The sequence below is a fragment of the Mesoplodon densirostris genome, chromosome 6, assembly GCF_025265405.1.
Source record: "Mesoplodon densirostris isolate mMesDen1 chromosome 6, mMesDen1 primary haplotype, whole genome shotgun sequence".
In the NCBI taxonomy this organism is placed as follows: Eukaryota; Metazoa; Chordata; class Mammalia; order Artiodactyla; family Ziphiidae; genus Mesoplodon; species Mesoplodon densirostris.
In genome coordinates this window covers 45,294,379-45,317,228 of record NC_082666.1, presented here as the reverse complement: position 1 = coordinate 45,317,228, position 22,850 = coordinate 45,294,379, and the positions used below count along the sequence as shown (strand labels likewise).

General features: G+C 42.7%; 1 protein-coding gene across 1 annotated transcript in view; it reads right to left on the bottom strand.

Annotated features, from left to right (window-relative positions):
- The window catches only part of LOC132491625 (protein SPATA31F1-like), a 31,641-nt gene extending 17,590 nt beyond the window's left edge, over positions 1–14,051 (bottom strand). The window contains 2 exon segments of the mRNA XM_060100477.1: positions 13,393–13,507; positions 13,901–14,051. Of these exon segments, the coding sequence (XP_059956460.1) occupies positions 13,393–13,507; positions 13,901–14,051 (266 nt within the window).
- Positions 14,052–22,850: the final 8,799 nt, after the last annotated feature.

Sequence of the window (22,850 nt, the reverse complement as noted above, 5' to 3'; positions counted from 1 at the left end):
TCTGTAATATGCCATTTTTACTCACTTCCATTCAGGTGTGCTTTGCTGTGTGAGACAGAAAGGGGTAGAGTTACAGCACATATGCTGAAAATGGTGCACTGGGGTATACTGAGCATTTAAATATCATTTGTCAAATGTATCAGAGCAGAAAAAAGGTTGAGAGCTGCTTTTCTAAAGAACAGGTCCTTCAAAAATCAGGCAATCTTTGGCACAGGAACATTCCTAGTAGATGAAGGAGAGAGTATCAACTGTCGTGACTTGGCAAGTTTTTTTTTTTTTTTTAAATTAAGGCCTATAATATACTCATTAATCACCGGCTCCACCAGATAGACAGGTGTTGAAGAAGACGGGTTTAAGTATAAACTGACGGGAATACTTTAGCATGGGGCTGAATAGATAAGGCCATCTCTTAACTGGAAGGCTTGGGCAGAAGCTGATAGCATTGCTGGGATGGATACTAAAGGAGCTGTGTGGACGTACTGAGCAGACTGAAGCAGAGGAGGGATTAGAGGAAGTTGCAGGCTGACAGACTTCCGTGGCTCAGAGTAAAGGGCAGGAAGCTGAAATAGGCTGAATATGAGGTCTCCTCAGCTAAGGCATTGTTAATTATGATAATATCTCCTATTCCTGCTCCCCTATACCTGGCTTCTTGGCTCCACAGCTCCACTGGCAAAACCTGATTAGCCATGATCAAGAGGACCAGCAGCGTGGGCCACTCTATGTTCTATCCATCACTCAGTTTCACTGTGCATAGGCTAGCTGCTTCACTGGGTGTAAGAAGTAGTTGTGGGTCTTCTTTTGGGACAATGATTAAAAATTTAATAGCTTTTGGAAAAAATTGATATTTACAATAAGAAGTAGTTAGGTAGAATACTGATGAGATAAGGGTAAGGGAAAAAAACCAGCATGTGAAATTATTTGAGCAACACAAGCATAGCTACGTAAAAATGTACCCATAAGAAAAAAGACCAGAAAGAGACAGCCCAGACTGTTGGCAGTGTTTGTTAGGGGGATAAAGTTGTGAGTACATTTTTTCCATTTTTGGGAACATGCTACTGTACTTCTATAGTTTAAAAAAGCATTTCAGGGGCTTCCCTGGTGGTGCAGTGGTTGAGTCCGCCTGCCGATGCAGGGGACACGGGTCTGTGCCCTGGTCCGGGAAGATCCCACATGCCGCGGAGCGGCTGGGCCCATGAGCCATGGCCGCTGAGCCTGCGCATCCGGAGCCTGTGCTCTGCAATGGGAGAGGCCACAACAGTGAGAGGCCCGCATACCGCAAAAAAAAAAAAAAAAAGCATTTCAAAGAAAACAATTAGGGAGCTGCCAATCCAATGATAGATTAAGTTTATTCAGACCATCCTTCCTAAGAACAACTAGGAAAGACTGACAAATTAAAAAAAAATCTGGGCACTTCCCTGAGGGTCCAGTGGTTAAGATTCCATGCTTCCACTGCAGGGGGCACAGGTTCAAGCCCTGGTGGGGGAACTAAGATCCCACATGCCACACGGCGCAGCCAAAAAAAAAACCTGTTTGAAGCATGATCTATGAAAAGTCTGTTCTGTGAAAGACACTGTCAAGAGGTTGAAAAGACAAACCACAGACTGGGAGAAAATATTTGCAAAAGAAATTTTATCTAACATATGCAAAAAAGCCTCTTAAAATTCAACAATAAGCATAAACAACGCCACTAAAAATTGGGCCAAAGACCTTAACAAATGCCTCACCAAAGAAATACAGATGGCAAATAAGCATATGAAAAGATGCCCCGCATCATATGTCATCAGGGAAATGCAAATTAAAACAACAAGATACCAGTACACACCTGTTAGAATGGCCAAAACATGGAACACTGACACCACCAAATGCTGGTTGAGGATGTGGGGCAACAGGAGCTCTGATACATTGCTGGTGGTAATGCAAAATGATCTAGCCACTTTGTAAGACAGTTTGGCAGTTTCTTACAAAAGTAAACATACTCTTACTGAATGATCCAGCAATTGTACTCTTTGGTATTTGTCCAAAGGAGTTGAAAACTTATGCCCATGCAAAAACCTGCACGCAGATGTTCATAGTAACTTTATTCATAATTTCAAAACTTGGATGAAACCCAGATATCCTTCAATAGGTGAATGGATAAATAAACTATGGTACATCTAAGAAAATGAAATATTATTCAGCACTAAGAAGAAATGAGCTATCAAGCCATAAACAGAGGTGGAAGAACCTCTAATGCATTTTACTGGAAGTTACATTATATATATGTTATATATATTATATATTATACAATAATATATATATATAATAATATGCAATATATTATATATTATACACATATATACATACATATATTATATATAATATATATAACATATTAATATATATTATATTTTTTAAAATATATATAACTATATATTTATAATTATATAATTATGTATAATTTTTATATATTTATAATTATATATAATTATAAATATACAAATTTATAATTATATATTATTATTATATATTACTAATATATATTAATAATATAATATATTTAATGTTTTTAATATATATATAACATTTAGTCAATAAATGTATTATATCCAGAGTATCTAAAGAAAAAATATCTAAATCAATAAGAAAAAGGCAGACGACCCAGTAGACAAATGTGCAAGAGACTTGAATAGGCACTTCACAGAAAAAGATATCTAAATGGCCGGTAAACAAATGAAAATGTTCTCAGTCTCATTAGAAATCACAGAAAGGGCTTCCCTGGTGGCGCAGTGGTTGAGAGTCTGCTTGCCGATGCAGGGGACACGGGTTCACGCCCCGGTCCGGGAAGATCCCACATGCCGCGGAGCGGTTGGGCCCGTGAGCCATGGCCGCTGGGCCTGCGTGTCCGGAGCCTGTGCTCAGCAACGGGAGAGGCCACAACAGTGAGAGGCCCGCATACCACAAAAAAAAAAAAAAGAAATCACAGAAATATAAATAATTAAAACCAGAATGAGATACTGCTATAGGCCTACCAGAAGGGATAAATTAAAAATATTGACAATGCCAACAGATGACAAGGTTCTGGAGCAACTGAAACTCCCACAGAGACCTGGTAGCAGTGTAAACTGGTACAATCACTATGGAAAACTGTTTGGCAGCATCTATTAAAGCTTACCACATGCATTTCCCTATGACCCAGCAATTCCACCCCTAAGTTTATACCCAAGAGAAATGCCACACTGTCTTGATTACTGTAGGTTTTTAGTAAGTTTTGAAAGCAGGTAGTGTAAGTCTTCTACACTACTCTACATTCTTTTTCAAGATTGTTTTGACTATTCTAGAACCCTTGAATTTTCTTATGGGTTTTAGGATCAGCTTGTGAATTTCTGCAAAGAAGCCAAATGGGATTCTGATAGGGATTATGTTGAATCTGTACATCAATTTGGGGGAGTATTGCCTTTTTAGCAATATTAAATCTTAGGATCCATGTACAGGGAATATCTTTCCATTTATTTAGGTCTTTTTAAATTTTTTCAATAATGTTCTGTAGTTTTCAGAGCATAAATTTTATACTTCATTTGCTAAACATTTTCCTAAGTATTCTTTTTTATGCTAGTGCATATGGAATTGTTTTCTTAATTCCAATTTTGGATTATCCTGGTTAACTTTTTTTTTTTTTTTTTTTTTTTTTTGCGGTACGTGGGCATCTCACTGCTGTGGCCTCTCCCATTGCGGAGCACAGGCTCCGGATGCGCAGGCTCAGCGGCCATGGCCCACGGGCCCAGACGCTCCGTGGCATGTGGGATCCCCCCGGACCGGGGCACGAACCCGTGTCCCCTGCATTGGCAGGAGGACTCTCAACCACTGAGCCACCAGGGAAGCCCAATCATGGTTAACTTTTTAAAGTTCAGTTGAAGTATGACATACATATATAAAAATATACAAATCTTAAGTGTACATCTCAATAAATTAGCACAAAGTGAACACACCTAAATATCCACCTCCATGATATCCAAGAAATAGAACATTACTAGCACCTCAAAACCCTATTGTATCCCCTCCTAATCACCTCCCAACTTCTCTTCTCCCTAAAGGTAACTTCTATTCTGATTTCTAACATTTCTGTTTTTGAACTTTATATAAATGGAATCATATAATATGTATTACTTTATTCAACATTATATTTGTGAGATTCATTCATATTGTTTTATGTGGGAGTAATTTATTCATTTTCATTGTATAGTATTCCACTGTACAAATATACCACAATTTATCCATTCTGCTGTTGATGAACAAAATTTTTATTGCTTTTAGTTTGAGATTATTTTAAATAATGCTGCTTTGAACATTCAAATACATTTTGTCTTTTGGTGAATAAAGGATTTATTCTACTACATAGAATAACTTCTGAATGGCATAACACAATAAACAAAGACAAAAGACAAATTACAACTTGGAAAAAATTGCAAATCTCATTACAGACAAAGGCTAATCTCCTTTACACATAAAGAGTACCTACTAACCCAGTAGAAATAATAGCAAAGAACAGACAGTCCATAGAAAAAGAAATACCAATGACTTTTAAAACCATGAAAAGATGCTCAAACTTACTCATCATAACACAAATGCAAATTAAAATCACATCACAAAATCCAGATTCATAAAATCCAAAAGTTTGACAGCACATGCTTTTGGCAAGTTGAAGAGAAACCAACATCTCTTACTTCTCTGGTGGGAGTACAAAATGTTACAGTACCTATGGAGAACAATTTTAGAAATATTATAAATTTCAAATACATTTTTCCTTTGACCCAACAAATACAACTCTGGGAAGTACTCTTACATTTAATTCCGTCTTGGCAACAGCTTTTCAGAGGACTCAGACTAACACATATCCTTTGTTTGGGAAAGCTGGAAAAAGTAAGAATATACATCCATATTTGCTTGTATTACATAAAAATATATTAGAACAGTATAGATGAAAATAAGTTAAGAGAAGCAATAGAAATGGGGTCGCGGGGAGAAAGCAAGACTTTTGGAACCATGTGAAGGCATTATCTATGCAAAAAGTAAATTTAAAATGCTCCTCTGGTAACTCTTAGAGAAAGGTTTTTTTTTTTAACTTTCTATCGTGGAGTTATTATAGACTCATGGGAAACCACAAAGATAGTACAGAGGTCCCCTGTACCCTTCTCCAATTTCTCCCAATAGTTATGTTTTACACAATTATGGTAACATATGAAAAGCAGTAAAGTGACACTGATAAATTGTGTGTTTGTGTGGTCCTAAGCACTTTATCACATATGTAAATTGGTGTAACCATCACTACTACTAGGAGAAAAATTTTGATTGTACATTATGGAGGGAAAGATGTTAGGAATTTAGGCCTCAAACTCAGAATGACTTGCTTTAAAGAAAGCAAGTGCTACATCTCTCCAACATTAACTTTGGTTGAGGTTTGGTCAAATAGATCAATAATATGTCCTTGTCCTCATTCTCATTCTGAGATTGGCTGAGACATGGTAGGATCTGAGATGAAAAGCTATACTTTATCATGGAAATTCATCAAGATAATTACCATTAAATAACAACAGGTGCTAAATACCAAGAAAGCTCATTTCATAGCTGATCCTCAATTCTGAACATTAAATCAGCCTTAACTTACTAGATTTCAGCTCAAATTTCAACATTTATATAAGAGCCAGTTATAATGACTTAAGTTAAACTCTCTATGAGACTGATACCTAGGATCAGTCAACAACACATAAAGGCCCTGCTAGTGGGAATGTAAACTGCAATGACTCCTTAGGAGAGAAATGTGGCTATGGATATCAAAGGCTTATAAATGTGCCAACTTCTTTTTTTTTTTTTTTTTTTTTTGCAGTATGCGGGCCTCTCACTGTTGTGGCCTCTCCTGTTGCGGAGCACAGGCTCCGGACGCACAGGCCCAGTTGCCATGGCTCACGGGCCCAGCCGCTCCGCGGCATGTGGGATCCTCCCGGACTGGGGCACGAACCCGTGTCCCCTGCATTGGCAGGCGGACTCCCAACCACTGCGCCACCAGGGAAGCCCCTGTGCCAACTTCTTGACTCAATAATTCCACTTCTAGGAATTTATCTTAAGGAAATAATTCAGTGTATATAAAAACTTTATTACCTAGTATGATCATCAAAAGAAGTCATTAAAGGATACACTAGAATATATTCACTTAATGTGAAACTAGGCAGTAAGGAGGAAAAGAACAAAAAAGATATGAAACATAGAGAAAACAAATTCAAAATGGCAGACATAAATCTAACCATATCAATAACAACATTAAATGTGAATGGACTGTGTAACAGTATCTTAAATGATAAGAAGGCTGACTCTGTGGCCCCTCTGTTTGATCTGGCTGCCCACTATAAAACTTCAAACCTTGCCTCAAAATATAAACTTACAGTCCTGAGGGTGAGTTTTTCTGTTTCACTTTGACCTTTACTGACTTCATCCAAAAATCCTTCTCCTCAAATGGCCTGTCTGCAGACTTCCTGCCATCAGAATTCTAATAGGTCCCTGATTCAACTGGAACAAAACTTTGTTCTCTCACCTACCTGTCCCACTCTCTCAGTGTGTTTCTTCATAGTGTATCTCAGGGGACATGCATATCCCATGCCCTAGCAGTGAGCCATCTAAAAATATTATCTATTTTTCAAGTACAAAAGAAGCCCCTGGGGAATCTGCAGTATGTTCAGGTTGACAAGAACTACATTCCAGGTGGTGACAAATATTAGCATCAACTCAGCTGGATGTGTATTAAAGACTCCTTGCCAAAAATACCCTAGGGAAACTGGAGTAAAGAGCAGATCTTTTAGAACACTTGGTACGTTCCAGAGAAACACTTTTTTTTTTTGATATACCAAGAGGTATTGAGTCAAAGTGTAATTTCTTAGTGGGCAAGTCATATCTTACTGAATTCTAAAAGGAAAAGACATGATGGAAACTTAAATGCATATTGCTAAGTGAAAGAAGCCAATCTGAAAAGGCTACATATTGTACAATTCCAACTATATGACATTCTATAAAAGGTAAAACTGTGGAGACAGTAGAAAGATTAGTGGTTGTCAGGGGTTAGGGAGGAGGGAGCAATCAACAGGTGGAGCACAGAGCAGTTTTAGGGCAGTGAAAAAAAATACTCTGTGTGATACTATAATGGTGGATGCATGTCATTATACATATATATACATTTGCCCAAACCCATAGAATGTACAACACCAAGAGTGAATCCTTACATAAACTATGGACTCTGGATGATGAGTTGATGTAGGTTCATGAGTTGTAACAAATGTACCCCTCTGGTGGGTAATGTTAACAATGTGTGAGGCTGGTGGGGGGGCCACATGGGGTATATGGGAAATCTCTCTACCTTCCACTCAATTTTGTTGTGAACTTAAAACTGCTGTAAAAAAAAAAGTGTATTAAAAAACAAAAACAAAAACAACAACCCAGCAGGCCACTAACATTCTGGACTCAGCATATTCTGAATCAGTTAAGAGGCCAGAGTTAGGTCAGAGAAAAGCAAAGGGGTGAGGTGTGGAATGTGAAGACAGGAGTTGAAGAGGGGGCCAGGACCTGTTTCTTTTGAAATTAAGGAGCTTGGCAGCACGAAGCATGAGTGGTTCTATTATCCTACTGGGTGTATCAAGCAGGGTCAAGAATCTCACCAGACTGTCTAAAATTAAAAGGGCCTGCCTCAAAGAAAATGCTTTAGGATGAAGAGATGGCCAGAATGCGATTCGCAGTTGAAATAGGCACCTTTTACACTCTTCATTGGTCGGTAAGGGTTGGCTCCTTGTAGTAGACCTTTTAAGTACTAAAACAAGATATACATTTTAGTGCTGTAGTAGACTCTTAAGTACTACAAGATAAATATTTTAGTACTGGGGAAGAACAATACACATAGTCCAAAGCAATAATATTGTATATGGCATTAGTATGCACTATCTTGATAAAATTTTCCTAAGCATTCTTTGAAAATGCATCTTTCACATAGCTGCTGTGAGAAATCTTTTTTTTTTTTTTTTTTTTTTTTTTACAGATGCTGAGAGAGATGTTTTCTCTTTCTTCTGGGGCTGGTAAACTGGGATGACATAATCCTGAAACTGTCTGTAGCAATGTTCCTGCTGTCCCAGTTTGGCAAAACCCAAGCTCAGTAGGAGTGATGTTAAAGAAAAAAAATTATTCCTGATACTTGTTAAAGAATGATAAGGCAGACTTTATTCAGGGGTACTATCAGATAGGTTTGGGCATCACTACAGTGGGATTTTGTAGTAGGGGAGAGAGATTGGGCTCAACTCCAAACATAACAAGGAAAAGTGGGAATTTATAGCTAAGGAGTAGGTTGGGGATAGATAGGGGATAGAAAATTACTAAGAGGAAACATAAGGTGTAAAGGGGGGTTCCTGCTAAACCAACTTAACAGGATTCTTGCTGAAGTCAGGCCAGGGAGATCAGACATCACTTGGGGGATGGTGGAAGATAAGGAACCTAATGAGACATTGAGGGTGATAAGATATCAAGGATGGGAGATTCTGGTTAAACTGACTTAGCAGAATTCTTGCTAAAATTGGACAATGCAGGGATGAACATGGAAGCCCAAAAGTCTGGGCTTAGTTGAGAAGAGAGTTCAGTCAAGAAAAAGAGTTAAGGAGCGACTCTTTCTCTCTCTCTGTTAAGGGGGTCAGAGAGAGAAAATCAGACCCAAGATTGGAGAGAAATTATATTTTTTGAGTACTTGAACTCAGCTCCATCCCTGGACTTCCCAACTTCCTGTTATATGAACCAATAAATGTATCTTCTTCCCTCAAATTTGTTTGAGTTGACTGTCATTTGCAAATCAGTTTATTAATCTGAAGAGCAAATTGATTTGATGAATAAGTTTGAGGTGATGGGAAGAAGATTTAAAGCAGTGAGTTAATGGCAAAATAAGAAAGTCTACATTTCCAAGCTAACACATAATCACATAAAATACACAAATTCCCATATACCATCCCTACTATGTCCTCAGGTCTATAGGCTTAAACAGAGTTTATATAAAGGACAGAGAAATGTTTGTGAAATTAGGATTCCAGCATTGAACAAGTTGGTAATCTTGGGCAACATAATGGCTGACACTTATTAAATATATTTTATTCCAGGCATTATGCTAAGTGCTTTACATGCCTTATTTTAATTAATTCCTATTTCACAGGATGAGGAGACTGAGACTCAGAGGTATTACGAAGCTAACGCCAAGGAAAGATAACTACTAATTACAGTTTTGGGATATGAACATAGATCTTTCTACTCCAGAACACATGCAATTAAAAAAAAACAGATTTACTGAGACATAATTCACATATCATACCACACATACCAAATTCACCTATTTAAAGAATACAGTTCAATGCTTTTTGTATATTCACAGATATGTTTAACCATCACTACAGTTTTAGAGCATTTTCATCACCTCAGAAAGAAACTTCATACCTTTTAGCTATGTCCTCCCCACCCCTGCCCTAACCAAACACTAATCTACTTTCTGTCTCTATAGATTTCCCTATTCTGTACTTTCATATAAATGGAATCATATGGTATGTAATCTTTTGTGATTGGCTTCTTTCACTTAGCATTATGTTTTCAAGGTGCATCATAGCATGCATCAGTACTTCATTCTTTTTTATGATTGAAAAATATTCCATTGTATGGATACGCCACACTTTGCTTACCCATTCATCTGATGAACATGTGGGTTGTTTCTGCCTTTTGGCTATTATGAATAATGCTGCTATAAATATTTGTGTACAAGTTTCTGTGTGGACATGTTTTCATTTCTCTTGGGAATATACCTAAGAGTAGAATTGCTGGGTCATATGGTAACTCTATGTTTAATTATTTGAGGAAGTGCCAGACTGTTTTCCAAAGTGGCTGTACCATTCTACATTATCATCAGCAGTGTATGAGTCCCATTTTTCCAAATCCTTGTCAACACTTGTTGTTATCTGACTTTTTGGTTTGAGCCATTCTATGAAGTGGTAGCTCACTGTGGTTTTGATTTGCATTTCTCTGATGTCTAATGATGTTGAGCCTCTTTTTATGTACTTATTGGCTATTTGTATATCTTTGAAGAAACATCTATTCAGATCCTTTGCCCATTTTAGAATTTGGTTGTCTTTTTGTTATTAAGTTGTAAGAGTTCTTTAAATATTCTAGATGCAAGTCCCTTATCGGATACATGATTTGCAAATAGTTTTCTCCCATTCCATTTCACAATCTTTTTAAAAAATTTTATTTATTTTTGGCTGTGCTGGGTCTTCATTGGGGTGCACGGGCTTAGTTGGTGGGCTTAGTTGCAGTATGTGGGATCTTAGTTCCCCAACTAGGGATGGAGCCTGGGCCCCCTGCATTGGGAGCGCAGAGTCTTAACCGCTGGACCACCAGGGAAGTCCTGTATTTTCACAATATTGGTAGTGTCCTTTGATGCACGGAAGTTTTAAATTTTGGTGAAATCCAATTTATCTTTCTTTTATTGTCTGCCCCTCTGGTATCATATCTAAGAAGTCATTGCCAAGTCAATGTCATGAAGATTTTCCCCTATATATTCTTCTAGGAGTTTTATAGTTTTAGCTCCTATGTTTAGGTCTTTGTCCACTGAGTTAATTTTTGTATATGGTGTAAGGTAAGGGTTCAATTTCATTCTTTTGTATGTAGATATCCAGTTGTCCCAGCACCATTTATTGAAGAGACTGTTCTTCCTCATTGAATGGTCTTGGCACTCTTGTCAAAAATCAGTTGGCCATAGATAGTTTATCCCTGGACTCTTAATTCTATTTCATTGATGTGTATGTCTCTCCTTGTGCCAGTAACACACTGACTTAATTACTGTTGCTTTGTAATAAGTTTTTTTTTAAATTTATTTTATTTTTGGCTGTGTTGGGTCTTTGTTGCTGCGCACGGGCTTTCCTCTGGTTGCGGCGAGCAGGGGCTACTCTTTGTTGCGGTGCACGGGCTTCTCATTGCGGTGGCTTCTCTTGTTGCGGAGCATGGGCTCTAGGCGCACGGGCTTCAGTAGTTGTGGTACGTGGGCTCAGTAGTTATGGCTCACGGGCTTCGATGCTCCGCGGCATGTGGGATCTTCCCGGCCCAGGGCTCGAACCCGTGTCCCCTGCCTTGGCAGGCGGATTCTTAAACCCCTGCGCCACCAGGGAAGCCCTGTAATAAGTTTTGAAATTGGGAAATGTGAGTCCTCCTACTTTATTCTTTTTTAGAATTGTTTTGGTTATTCAAGGTCCCTTGAAGTTCCATGTGTGTTTTGGAATCAGCTTGTCAATTTTTACAAAGAAGTCAGCTGAGATTCTGGTAGGTGTTGTGTTGAATCTGTAGCTCAATCTAGGGAGTATTGCCATCTTGATAATGTTGTCTTCCAATCCATGAACCTGAGTTTTTTTTTTTTTTTTTTTGTGGTACGCAGGCCTCTCACTGTCGTGGCCTCTCCCGTTGTGGAGCACAGGCTCCGGATGCACAGGCTCAGCAGCCATGGCTCACGGGCCCAGCCGCTCCGCGGCATGTAGGATCTTCCTGGACTGGGGCACGAACCCGTGTCCCCTGCATTGGCAGGTGGACTCTCAACCACTGCGCCACCAGGGAAGCCCCTGAGATTTTTTTTTAAGTCTTTTTTTTCCTTAAATTTCTTTTTTAAAAAATAGAAGTATAGTTGATTTACAGTGCTGTTAGTTTTGGTATATAGTGAAGTGATTCATAAAAAAATCCTTACTTAGATCTTCTTTAATTTCTTTCAATAATTTTTCAGTTTTCAGAGTGTACATTTCACACTCCTTTTGTAAATTTATTCCTAAGTATCATTCTTCCGGATGCTATTAAGAATGGAAGTTTTAAAATATTTCATTTTCAGGTTATTCATTGCAAGTATATAAAAATACAACTGATTTTTGTATAATGAGCTTGTAATCTGCAACCTTGCTGAACTCATTTATTAATTCTGGTAGTTTTAAGTGCATTTCTTACGACTTTTCTATGTATAAGATCATGTGTTCTGTGAATAGATATAGTTTTACTTTTTCCTTTCCAATCTGGATGCCTTTTATTTCTTTTTCTTGCCTAATAGACCTGGCCAGAACCTCCAGTACAATGTGAATATAAGTAGTGAGAATGAACATTCTTTTCTTTTTCAAGATCTTAGGGGGGAAAGTATTCAGTCTTTTACCATTAAGTGATGTTAGTGGTGGTTTTTTCGTAGATGCCCTTTATCAGGCTGGGGAAATTCCCTTTTACTCCTAGTTTTTTGAGTGTGTTTATCACGAAGGGTTGTTCCCTGGTTGCTCTTATGTCATGCTGGAAGACAGATGGATAATCCTGTGCCATGGGATTACTCTTCTTGATCAGCCAATGGCCTCTCACCTATTCTCCCTGCTGGTAGCAGTGTGAGTAAGCTATGGGTTCAGTCAACACTAAAAGATTATTCTAGGAATGTTGTGCTTATGGCCTAAAGAATTCAAGAAAAGACATGGTTGGAGGTACATTGTTCTACATTTACATTATAAAATTCCAAAGGGTAAATTTAACAATCTAGAAAACAAATTACCATTCAAACTTGACTATATACTCTGGGTAAGATTTGCATTTGTGCTCATCATTAATGAAACACTGTAGCAACCAATGAAAGAGTCTTTAGAAGCCTGTATTCACAGGTGGCAAGATGGATGATATGGTGGCATAAGTAATGATGTAACTAGCATTAAATAAATGGTATTAGGAAACTAGAGAGGCAAGAAGACCTATATTGTTTCAAAACAAAAAGGTTCTAAAGTCATGACCTTGTGAGTAATAATACCATCATTACCTTTTTCTCTTGTGTGAGATGTGAAATTAGCTAGGAATGATGCATCTGAAATAAAGACAAAAAGAGAAGGTTCTTAGTACCAAGAATTTTATGTGCACTGATATGACAGCAAGCAAATATGTAAGTCCCACTTCTTTACCCATTACCCCAAATCTTCATTAATAAAACATTATACTTCACATGGGGTCATGAATTTCAAAATACATATTTTAATCAAATTGTTTACATAATCAGGGTCCTTGCAAAAACATTCACTTGGGATCCTGCATATTGTAAACATGGTCCTGGAGGCTGTACAGTAAAACCAACGGTTAGGAGTATGGGCTCTGGAGTCAGAATACCCAGATTCCACTTATTAGCTAGGTGACCTTGGACAGGTTGTTTAATCTCTCTGTGCCTCACCTTCTACATCTGTATAATGTAAACAATGAAAGTATGGTACTTCATGGTGATGTTGTGAAGTTTAAATTACTTAATATGTACACTGTTTAGTGTCTGGCATTTCATTTAAAAGTGAGAGCAATATATAGCACTGTACTTACCTTATACTGTCTTCCCTACTGGTAAGTTTCACGGTGGTAAGGACAAAATGAGTTCCTCTTTGTATTCCCCACACGATGAAGTGAATTGTACTTGTGACATAGAAATTGAATTCATCTGGAAACATGGGGTATATTAAAATATAAATAAAATATTTAAAAAATTAAAAAATAATTTAAATAAAAAGAGCCTCAGCATATCGTTTGTATTTCTTTAGTTATTGCTTTATAATTAGTTGTTGGGGGGCTTCATGACTTTTTTTTTTTTTTTTTTTTTTTTTTTTTTTTTTTTTATGGTGCGCGGGCCTTTCACTGTTGTGGCCTCTCCCGTTGCGGAGCACAGGCTCCGGACGCGCAGGCTCAGAGGCCATGGCTCACGGGCCCAGCCGCTTCACGGCATGTGGGATCCTCCCGGACCGGGGCACGAACTCGTGTCCCCTGCATCGGCAGGCGGACTCCCAACCACTGTGCCACCAGGGAAGCCCCCTTGACTTTTAACTTTTTTTGTTACCCCCACTTTCTTCAAAGTACCTAGTTCGGTATAAATGCACATTACAGCCCTCCGAACGGCTAACTGGATAGTCTGAAGGATAAGGGTGCTGCAGCAAAATGTGGGCCACATCAGAGTATAGCTTTGCTGGTGGAGACAGAAGACCAATCATCTCAGAAAGCGGCGCACTGAAAGAGTTGGGCCAGCCAAGCACTTTGTGAGGCTCATTTGGACCCTCCGCTGTGCGGTACTGCTAAAGTCTATGCCCTGATGCCAGGGTCGTGGGGCCGGAGGCCTGAGTGGGCAGCTGGCCTCGGGAGGAGAGGCTGGCTTCAGCTGAGGCCGCTGGGTGAGTCATTCTCACCTCCCCAGGCAGGAGCGGGCGGCCGGACGCTTCGCCCCGGCGCGGGCGGTACTGGGAGGTGCCGCAGCCCCCGAGGAGCCCCCTCCCGGGTCGCCTCCTCTGGGCGGGCACTAACCCTGCCGCGGCGCTGGTGGGGAGCGCCCACTGGCACCCGGACCCACAGCTCTTCGGGGCGGGCCGCCGCTCCTCAGCCGTCCTTTGGCGCCTCATCCCGCTTGCTGTCGCCGAGTGAAGCGCGAGAGAGGAGCTTGGAGGAGCAGGAGGGCGGGGCAGGGCGGGGCGCACATCTCCAGGCCCGCGGATGTTTTCTCGCGCGTGAGTACGCGCCATACCTGCGTGGGGCGCGGAGCGTGGGTGTGCTCTGGACGCGCGGGCTGACGCCATCTTACCGTCCTGCTCCGCCCGCGCCGCCTGCTCCCAGCGCTCGGGTAACTGGTGTAACCCGGGTAGGCCAGAGTCAGCCAGCCCCGGACCAGCGTCCCGCATCCTGGCTGTCCCGGTAAGCGGGGTCGGGGTCGGCGGGGACCTGGCAGGCACCGTGAGGGGCGGGTCTGCGGGCAGCGGACTCTGAGGTGTTGTATGGGAGCCGCCCCCGAGGGGGTCCCTGTGTATATGAACCACGAGTGTCCCTGCCTCTACCCCTTGGGAGCGTCCCGGAAACGGTGTGCGGAGCCGCCCCCATGGAAGACGCACGTGCGAATGGAGACTCTCAGGGCTCTCTCTGCATTTGCTGCCACGGGGAGTCCCTGTGTGCAGGACAGCAGCCCCAGAGAGACCAGCTGTGTACGTACGGTACGGCAAGGGTGGTCTCTGGTGTTGTCTCAGTGGAAGAGCATTTGGGAACATGGGGGGCCTCGGGAGCCTGCACCATGGGGATGGACCCCACAGAGGACCTCTGTATACAGGAGGACCTGAGACTGTTCCAAAGAACTGCCTGGAAGGAATCTCTAACTGGAAGGAGAGGTTCAGGAGTAACATCCCTTAAGCCCAAAGGTCTTTGACCTTGACCTCCTTGAGGGTTCAGTGTGCCTTAAGTTGTGATCCCTCCCTCCAACGTGGTCGAGAGGCAGGGGCCCTGTGGGACTGCGCCTTTGTCCATTCCTCCCCGAACCCCGTTAGAATGTGTATTCTTCGTGGTAGCCCAGTTGGCTTCAAGCTGGATTTTAGTGGAGGCAGGAACTTATGTAAGAGAACAAGGTGTAAGAGAGGAGAGGACCAGAGAGACCTCTGAAGCAAAGAAAGGAGATTTGAGGCTCTGGGCTTGACTCTCAGGAAGCAAACAGTAAAATCAGGTAGAATAACTGACTCTGGCAGGTCCTATAAAGAAAGTACTTTGAAGGAAAAAAGAAAGGATACATAGGATTATTGAGCACCAGTGTGCTAGGCACTATACTAGCTATGTTTAATCGTATAACTCTTAAAATAACGTGAAATTATCCCTTGAGGGATAATTAAACTGAGACTTAGATTAAGCAACTTGAAAAAGGTCATAAAGGTTGGAATCATGAAATCTGTTTTTCAGGTTTTATTTGGGAAGAAATATTAGAGACAGAAGCAAGAGTATATGTTTGCCTAAATTTAAGAGCTAGAACTATAAAACTCTTAGAAGAAAGCAGTTGAAAATCTCCGTGACCTTGGATTTGGGAATGGTTTCTTAAGTATGACATCAAAAGCACAGACAACAAAAGAAGAAAATAGATAAATTGGACTTCATCAAAATTTAAATCTTTTGCGTTTCAAAGGGCACTATCATTTGATAGTGAGAAGACAACCCATGGAATGGGAGGAAATATTTGCAACTTATATGGCTGATAAGGGATTAATATCCAATTAAAAAAAGAACTCCTACAACTCAACAACAGCAAAAAATCCAGCCCAATTCAAAAATGGGGAAAGGACATGTATAGACATTTCTTCAAACAAGATATACAAATGGCCAACCAGCACATGAAAAGATGCTCAACATCATTAGTCATTAGGGAAATGCAAATGGAAACCGCAATGAGATATTACTTCGCGTCCAAAGCAGGCTATTCTCAAAAAGAAAAAAAAAAGGAAAATAACATGTTTGCGAGGATGTGGAAAAATTAGAATTCTGCTGCATTGCTGGCAGAGATGTAAAGTGGTGCAGCTGCTGTGGAAAATGTTTCATGGTTCCTCAAAATGTTAAAAAGAACTTCCATCTAACCTAGCAGTTCTACTCTTGGGTAAATATCCAAAAGAAATGTGATGTGTTATGGAAACTAACTAAATTCCAAAATTTAGTAGCTTTCTCCTGGGATCAGAGAAATCCCTACTTCCCTTTTCAAAGGTTTCTTTCACTTTATTACTGCCTGGGGTTTACCCCTCCCCATGTTCTAAAGATCACTGTTAGTTACATTTTTGAGCCTTTTACAAATGTCTGCCTGTCCCATATCAAGAATCAAATGAAGGCACAAAAGGATAATTTACATTTAATATGCAGGATGAGATGGTTACAGCCTATTAGGAGGGCTTCAGGCTCTCCATAGCTACATGTCTTTATAGAATGAGCTGAGGGAGAGGAGTTCCCTAGATGCCTTCTCCTTCCCTATTTCTTCCCTAGCTCATACTGTGGAATTAGGGTGTGCCTTGCATACACGCAAATTCCATGCTGCCCATATATGCCTTACTGCCTTACAGATGCTTTTCGTACTCTCATGGTTACAGCAGTGTATTAGTTTTCTATTACTGTGTAACAAATTACCACAAATGTGGTTTAAAACAACCCACAATTTATTATCTCATAGTCTCTGTGGGTCAGTTGTCCAGCTTGGTCCTCTGCTTATGGTCTTACAAGTCTGTAGTCAAGGTGTTAGCTGGGCTGTGTTCTCATCTGGAGGCTTGACTGGGGAAGAGTCTTCCAAGCTCACTCCGGTTGTTGGCAGAATTCATTTCTCTGCAGTTGTGGGACTGATAGCCCTAGTTTCTTGCTGGCTGTCAGCTGGAGGCCACTCTCAACATCTAAAGGCCACCACAGGGCTTCCCTGGTGGCGCAGTGGTTGAGAATCCGCCTGCCGATGCAGGGGACACGGGTTCGTGCCCTGGTCTGGGAGGATCCCACATGCCGCAGAGCGGCTAGGCCTGTGAGCCATGGCCGCTGAGGCTGTGCGTCCGGAGCCTGTGCTCCGCAATGGGAGGGGCCACAACAGTGAGAGGCCCGCGTACCGCAAAAAAAATAAATAAATAAAAAAGAAATAAAGGCCACCACAGTTCCTAGAGGCCACCTGCAGTTCTTTGCCACGTGGGGTTTCCCAACGTGGCCACTTCATCAAGCCAGAAAGTAGTCTCTAGAGTATGCTAGAAGACAGTCTTATGTAATGTAATATAATCATATGTATGACATCCCATCACCTTTGCTGTGTGCTGTTGATTAGAATCAAATCACATGTCCATCCACACTCGCGAGGATGGGATTACACAAAGCATGAATACCAGGAGGTGGGAATCATGAGGGGAAGCCACCTTAGAGACTGCCTCTGCAAACAAGGAAAGGTTTAGGTTGTTATCTGCTCTCATTTCTTCCATTTCATTCAGCCACATGGGCCTATTCTACTTCCTTGTTTCACTGCTATTTACCACCACCTGCCCCTGACCTTTGAAGTTTTTTCCAAACCCTTCTCAAGTTACCACAAATTTTTCAACATTCATGTTGTCCCTATGATAACGTCTTCTCTCTTTTCTTCCTTGATAAGGACAGATAAATCCCTAGTTCCAGCTATCAGCTAAAGAAGTAATGAATAAGCATAATTTGTAGGGTCTTTGTTAATTGACTTCTTTTTTAACCAGAGTGTCTCTCCTGGGACTTCTTCCAGCACAGGGAAAGCCTTTTTTTTTTTTTTTTCACGAACGATTTGTTTTTACCCATTGCTAATCACTGTTGAGAGAGGCAAACCATCATGGACCTTTAGTATTCCTGAATGTTTTTCTTACTGGGTATGCCAAGAATACAAGGCCCTGCTTGTTTTCCATGCCATTTCTCAGGATTGTATTTGCAACATTCAACCTTGACAGATAAGGCAACATTTCCCCCTGGACAAAGATCAGGCTTGTTTCTTACTATAAAATAAGCTGTGAATCACAGACCTCAGTGCTGCACACATATGCCTTACTACCTTACAGATGTTCCTCTCTTGTAACACAGCCCACTGTATGTGCAGGCATCTATCATAGATCCTGTGCCACCCCCATGGCACTTGGTAGACATGGGAAACTGACGCAAAAAACCATGCTAAAGCTCTTGCTATGGCTGTGCTATGAGTAATAAAATCCTTTATATCTGATCCAGGAGTCTTGTGTCTTCTGCCAGCATTTATGGAACAGTAATAGGATAGCTAGTTAACTTACAAATAGAGTAAAATCTCACACCCTGCACAGATCTTGACAGTCCTTATCACTTGTTTTTCTAGAAACTGATTTTGTTAATTTCTCAAGCACCTCACTTGCGTATCTTGGAACTTGCAGCCCTGAACCAAGCCCCTCTCTTGGTCCTCAGGCCAGCCTGGATGTAGACGGTAAGGAAGGGGACGCAGAGACTCGATGGCTACACATCTGACCTGTGAGTATCCACCTAAGTGTTCCAGTCTGTTGGGTGAAGGCTTTGGCTTGGTGTGAACTCTCGAGAGAGCCTAGGTAGTGTTTGACAGTCTCTGCGGGGGCCGAGGGACAGAGGAATGCTACAGCGGAGGTCCTGGTGCCGAGGGTGAGAGGTGAGGGAGGTGCACGTGGCTCCCTTCAGCTTTACCTCTGCTGATGAGCGCAGAGTGAACACACCCTAATGCCAGATTGAGACCCTGGAGCCGGGGAGAGGAGGTGTGCTAATCCACCCCTACTCACCCCCAGTATCGGCAGACCCACTACCTCTTTAGGACGGGCACCTGGGCCAGGCTCTGGGGTAGAGGTCCTAGGTGCGGGTGTTGCAGGAGTCTGGAATTGCCCACGTTGGGAAGAGGCCACATTCCCTTCAGCTCCAGGCCCCAGGCCCATTTGTTCCTGGCTGGTGGGGCTTTCAGGGCAACAGATGCTCCCAGCTTGGCAGGCAGGAGCCGGGGAGGGGTATGGCAGGAATTTCAGCTCAGAAGCTGGGCTAGAACAGGGCTTGGGGTGAGCTGGGCCCCTGTACACTTGTATGTGTAACAAGGGTCAAAGGGCCTGGGTGTCTTGGTGCTCCTGGGTTCCCAGTTGAGCACTGAGCCCGCCAGGGACAAGCTGCGCTGATGACTGTGCAGCTGTTCCTGAGGAAGCTACTGTTTTCCTGGACTGCAGATGACCCATTACCTTCATAAGCGTGTGATATTTGTGTGCCCAGTGTAGTTGCACATGTTACTCAATGTGTGGCTACCTAGGGACAGGGTTAGACTTAGGGCCTTGCTTGGAACAGCACTGACATAGTGGTTACGGATTGGAGGTAGGTAGTGGTAAGCATAGGGCTGGAATCACGGTGACGTTAAAGTAGGATTTGGAATTGCGTTTATGGTTCCTGTTGATAAGAGCTAGTGCATCTTGTAGATCTCACCTATAGTAGCTGGAGAATCTGCTTATCTACATGGTGAGAATTGAAAGGTTCTATAAAAGTCTGCTTTCTTCTCCAGCACTCTGAAGTGTGGGTGGAGTAGGGGTGTCTTATCTGAGTTGATCTGGCACCATTTCCCTGTTAAAAAAGAAATGACAGGCCCAAAATGGAGTCACTTGTGCTAAAAGGAAGACTTAATGCCTGACCTTATTGAAGTTACAACCTTCTCCAAGAATGTAATCCAAACTGATCAGTGTGGAAATTTCTGGTCCGCACCAGTGAGGTAATCCTTTCCATCTCCCAAAGGAAGATGAGGTAACCTGGCACATAGATCTCCTTCATCCCCTATAGATAGATTACCTAACCCTGAAATAATCTTTTTTTGTTTTTGACTTCCTTGTCATACTCTTGAAAACCTCTCTTTTTCTATAGCCTTTTTTTTTTTTTTTTTTTTTTTGCTGTACGCGGGCCTCTCACTGCTGTGGCCTCTCCCGTTGCGGAGCACAGGCTCCGGACACACAGGCTCCGCGGCCATGGCTCGCGGGCCCAGCCGCTCCGCGGCATGTGGGATCTTCCGGGACAGGGGCACGAACCCGTGTCCCCTGCATCGGCAGGCGGACTCCCAACCACTGCGCCACCAGGGAAGCCCTTCTATAGCCTTTTAAAGCTCCCCTCTACTTGCTAAATGGGATGCTGCCCAATTCATGAACTGTTCAATAAAGCTAACTCGATCTTTAAAAAAAAAAAAAGAGCTAGTGCATCTTAGATTAGGATTGTGTTAGGGTTGGAGTAGGGTACTGTTTGAGTTTAAAATTGGGATCAAAGTGGGTCAAGGAGATAAATTTTGTGTTGGGGGTCAGTTTTAAGCTTCTAAGATAGTCTGGAGAGGGACTTAACCTTATGCATATTGTGTGATATTGATCTGGTTTAAATGAGAGGTTTTGGACATTTTCTGGTCTTCTGCACTTGAGAGTTATAAATGGCTATATGATCCCTGAAGCTGCGATTGACTAGAGGGAAGTAGGCATCTAGCTCCTGGGGAGAGGGAACATCACAGTTTTCTATCCTGAACTTAACTGGCCATGTAGACATTTTTTGGGTAATACCCACCAGCATTACCTTTATGAGGTACAGTTATTCTGAGGGTCTCACTTGAAGGACTGGTTTTAGAGTTGTTTGTGAATGCGGTTGGAGTTGAGGTTAGGGTTTGGGTTGAAAGGCATGGACTGCAGTTGAAGTTTGAGGTAGAGCGACCCATGTGGTCATGCCCTGTATCAAGGGCTCCTTCCTGAGGAGTCAGGAGCTGGTTCTTCACAGTTTCCTGAGGGGGAATTTGACAGAGTAGGTCTGTCTGGTTTACTCTTCCTTTAGATTCTGTTTCTGCTGCATCAGAGAGACTGAGGGTCTGGAGCCTGCAGTAAACTGGGGATGCTCCCGGGGGTAGGGATGGGAGTGTAGGTGAAGGACGGGGCTGCTGAAGAGGGCAGGGGACTCACTTGCTGACCTTTATGTTCCTTTAAAAGCACACAGCCAAGTTGTTGAGACCAGGGGTGTGCGCGTGGATGCAAGACTGTCCTTATTAAAGGACAGGCAATGGGACAGAAATGACAAACCAGAGTTTAGAGGTGGATAAACAGGCCTGGCCTGAGGTGGCCTAGAAGTTTTATCGGGGAGAAAGGCTGGGAAGGATGGATTGGGAATGCATTTGTGTTTGTGGGCCTGCAAGATGGGCTGTGTCTGTCTGCATGTGTGTGGTGCCAGAGTCTGCTGGGGCATGTCTGACTCAGGGTATTCATGAGTCTATGTAGGTGTGTTTCCTGAACATGTCTCTGGGCACTCTGAGTTAGCTTCTGAGTGGCATTGTTGACTTTATGTCCTCCTGTGTATGTGTCTGTGTGGCTAGGTGTCTGTACGCATGTGTCCTTGACTGTGTGTGAGACTCTGCTCTGGCCTCTCACTTTCCCCTGACCCTCTCCCCTGATGCGCCCCAGCTGCCAGCACTATTTACTGCAAGAGATTGGCTTCCTTTCCCTTCCCACTCTCTGGATTCCCATGTGTCCGGCTGCCTGCCCAGGGCCCTGCCCCTGAGGCCTCTGTGTGGGGCTTGAGCTTGGGAATGATACACTCTGGAAAGCCCCCCAATATGCTCTTTGCCCGGCTGTGGACCCAGAGAAGTTACAGTGGAGGAGTGGGACAAGGCGGGAAAGGGGGGGGCATTTGGCAGCATGCACCCCTCCTACTGGAAACAGAGATGTCCTTCAGGCCCCCTCTTTCCTCCCCATGCTCTCATCCAGATCAAGTATTCAGGTTCCTGGCCTCACTGTCTGTGCGCATGGGAATGGACAGTCCTCCACAAGCCCCGTTAGGCATCTGGTCCTCTGCGTCCCCCAGCACCTTACTCATTCCTCATCTCCCCACCCACACTCACGGCTGTCCTCCCTTATTTCCTGTCCCTGCCGTAGACACAGGAACCACTCTTGTCCTTCATTCTGTGACAGCCCAGGCCTGTGTCAGGAGCAGGTGGAGCAGCAGGCTTTGGATGAATGGTGAGGAGCAGAGGCTCCGCCCCTCTCGCAGGTGCAGGAAGCAGCATCGCCTTGGGGTTTGCTCCTGTGCGCATCCTGTGGTCGTTGCCCTCCCTGCGTGGGCTGCAGTGAGGAGGTACAATAACAAAGCAGCCCCGGTCCCTATTTGCTGGGACTTGGTGTTTAACAAGAGAAGTGATTTTGTGGAGAAGCCATTCTCCCGCACAGCAGGAACTCGGTTGCCTGAAGTGCTCTCTGTAGAATTCTGAAATGCTCTCTGCAGAGCCCAGGAGAAGGGCTCCAGAAGGTCAGAGCCATTTGCCACGACAGCATGGTATCTCAGAGGGCAGAGGCGAGCTCCAAAGTTCCCAAGCAAGCATTGCTATATCCCTAGCATCTAGCAGCAATTCTGGAGTAGTGAATACCTGATTTTGTGCCCTGCCGTGAGAGCTTTCATTCTGATTTTACTTCTTGAGCTGAGGGGGAGCTGGAAGGTGGGGCCGGGGCTAGGGTTATAGGATGGGATGAGCAAGGCTTCATCCCTCTACAACA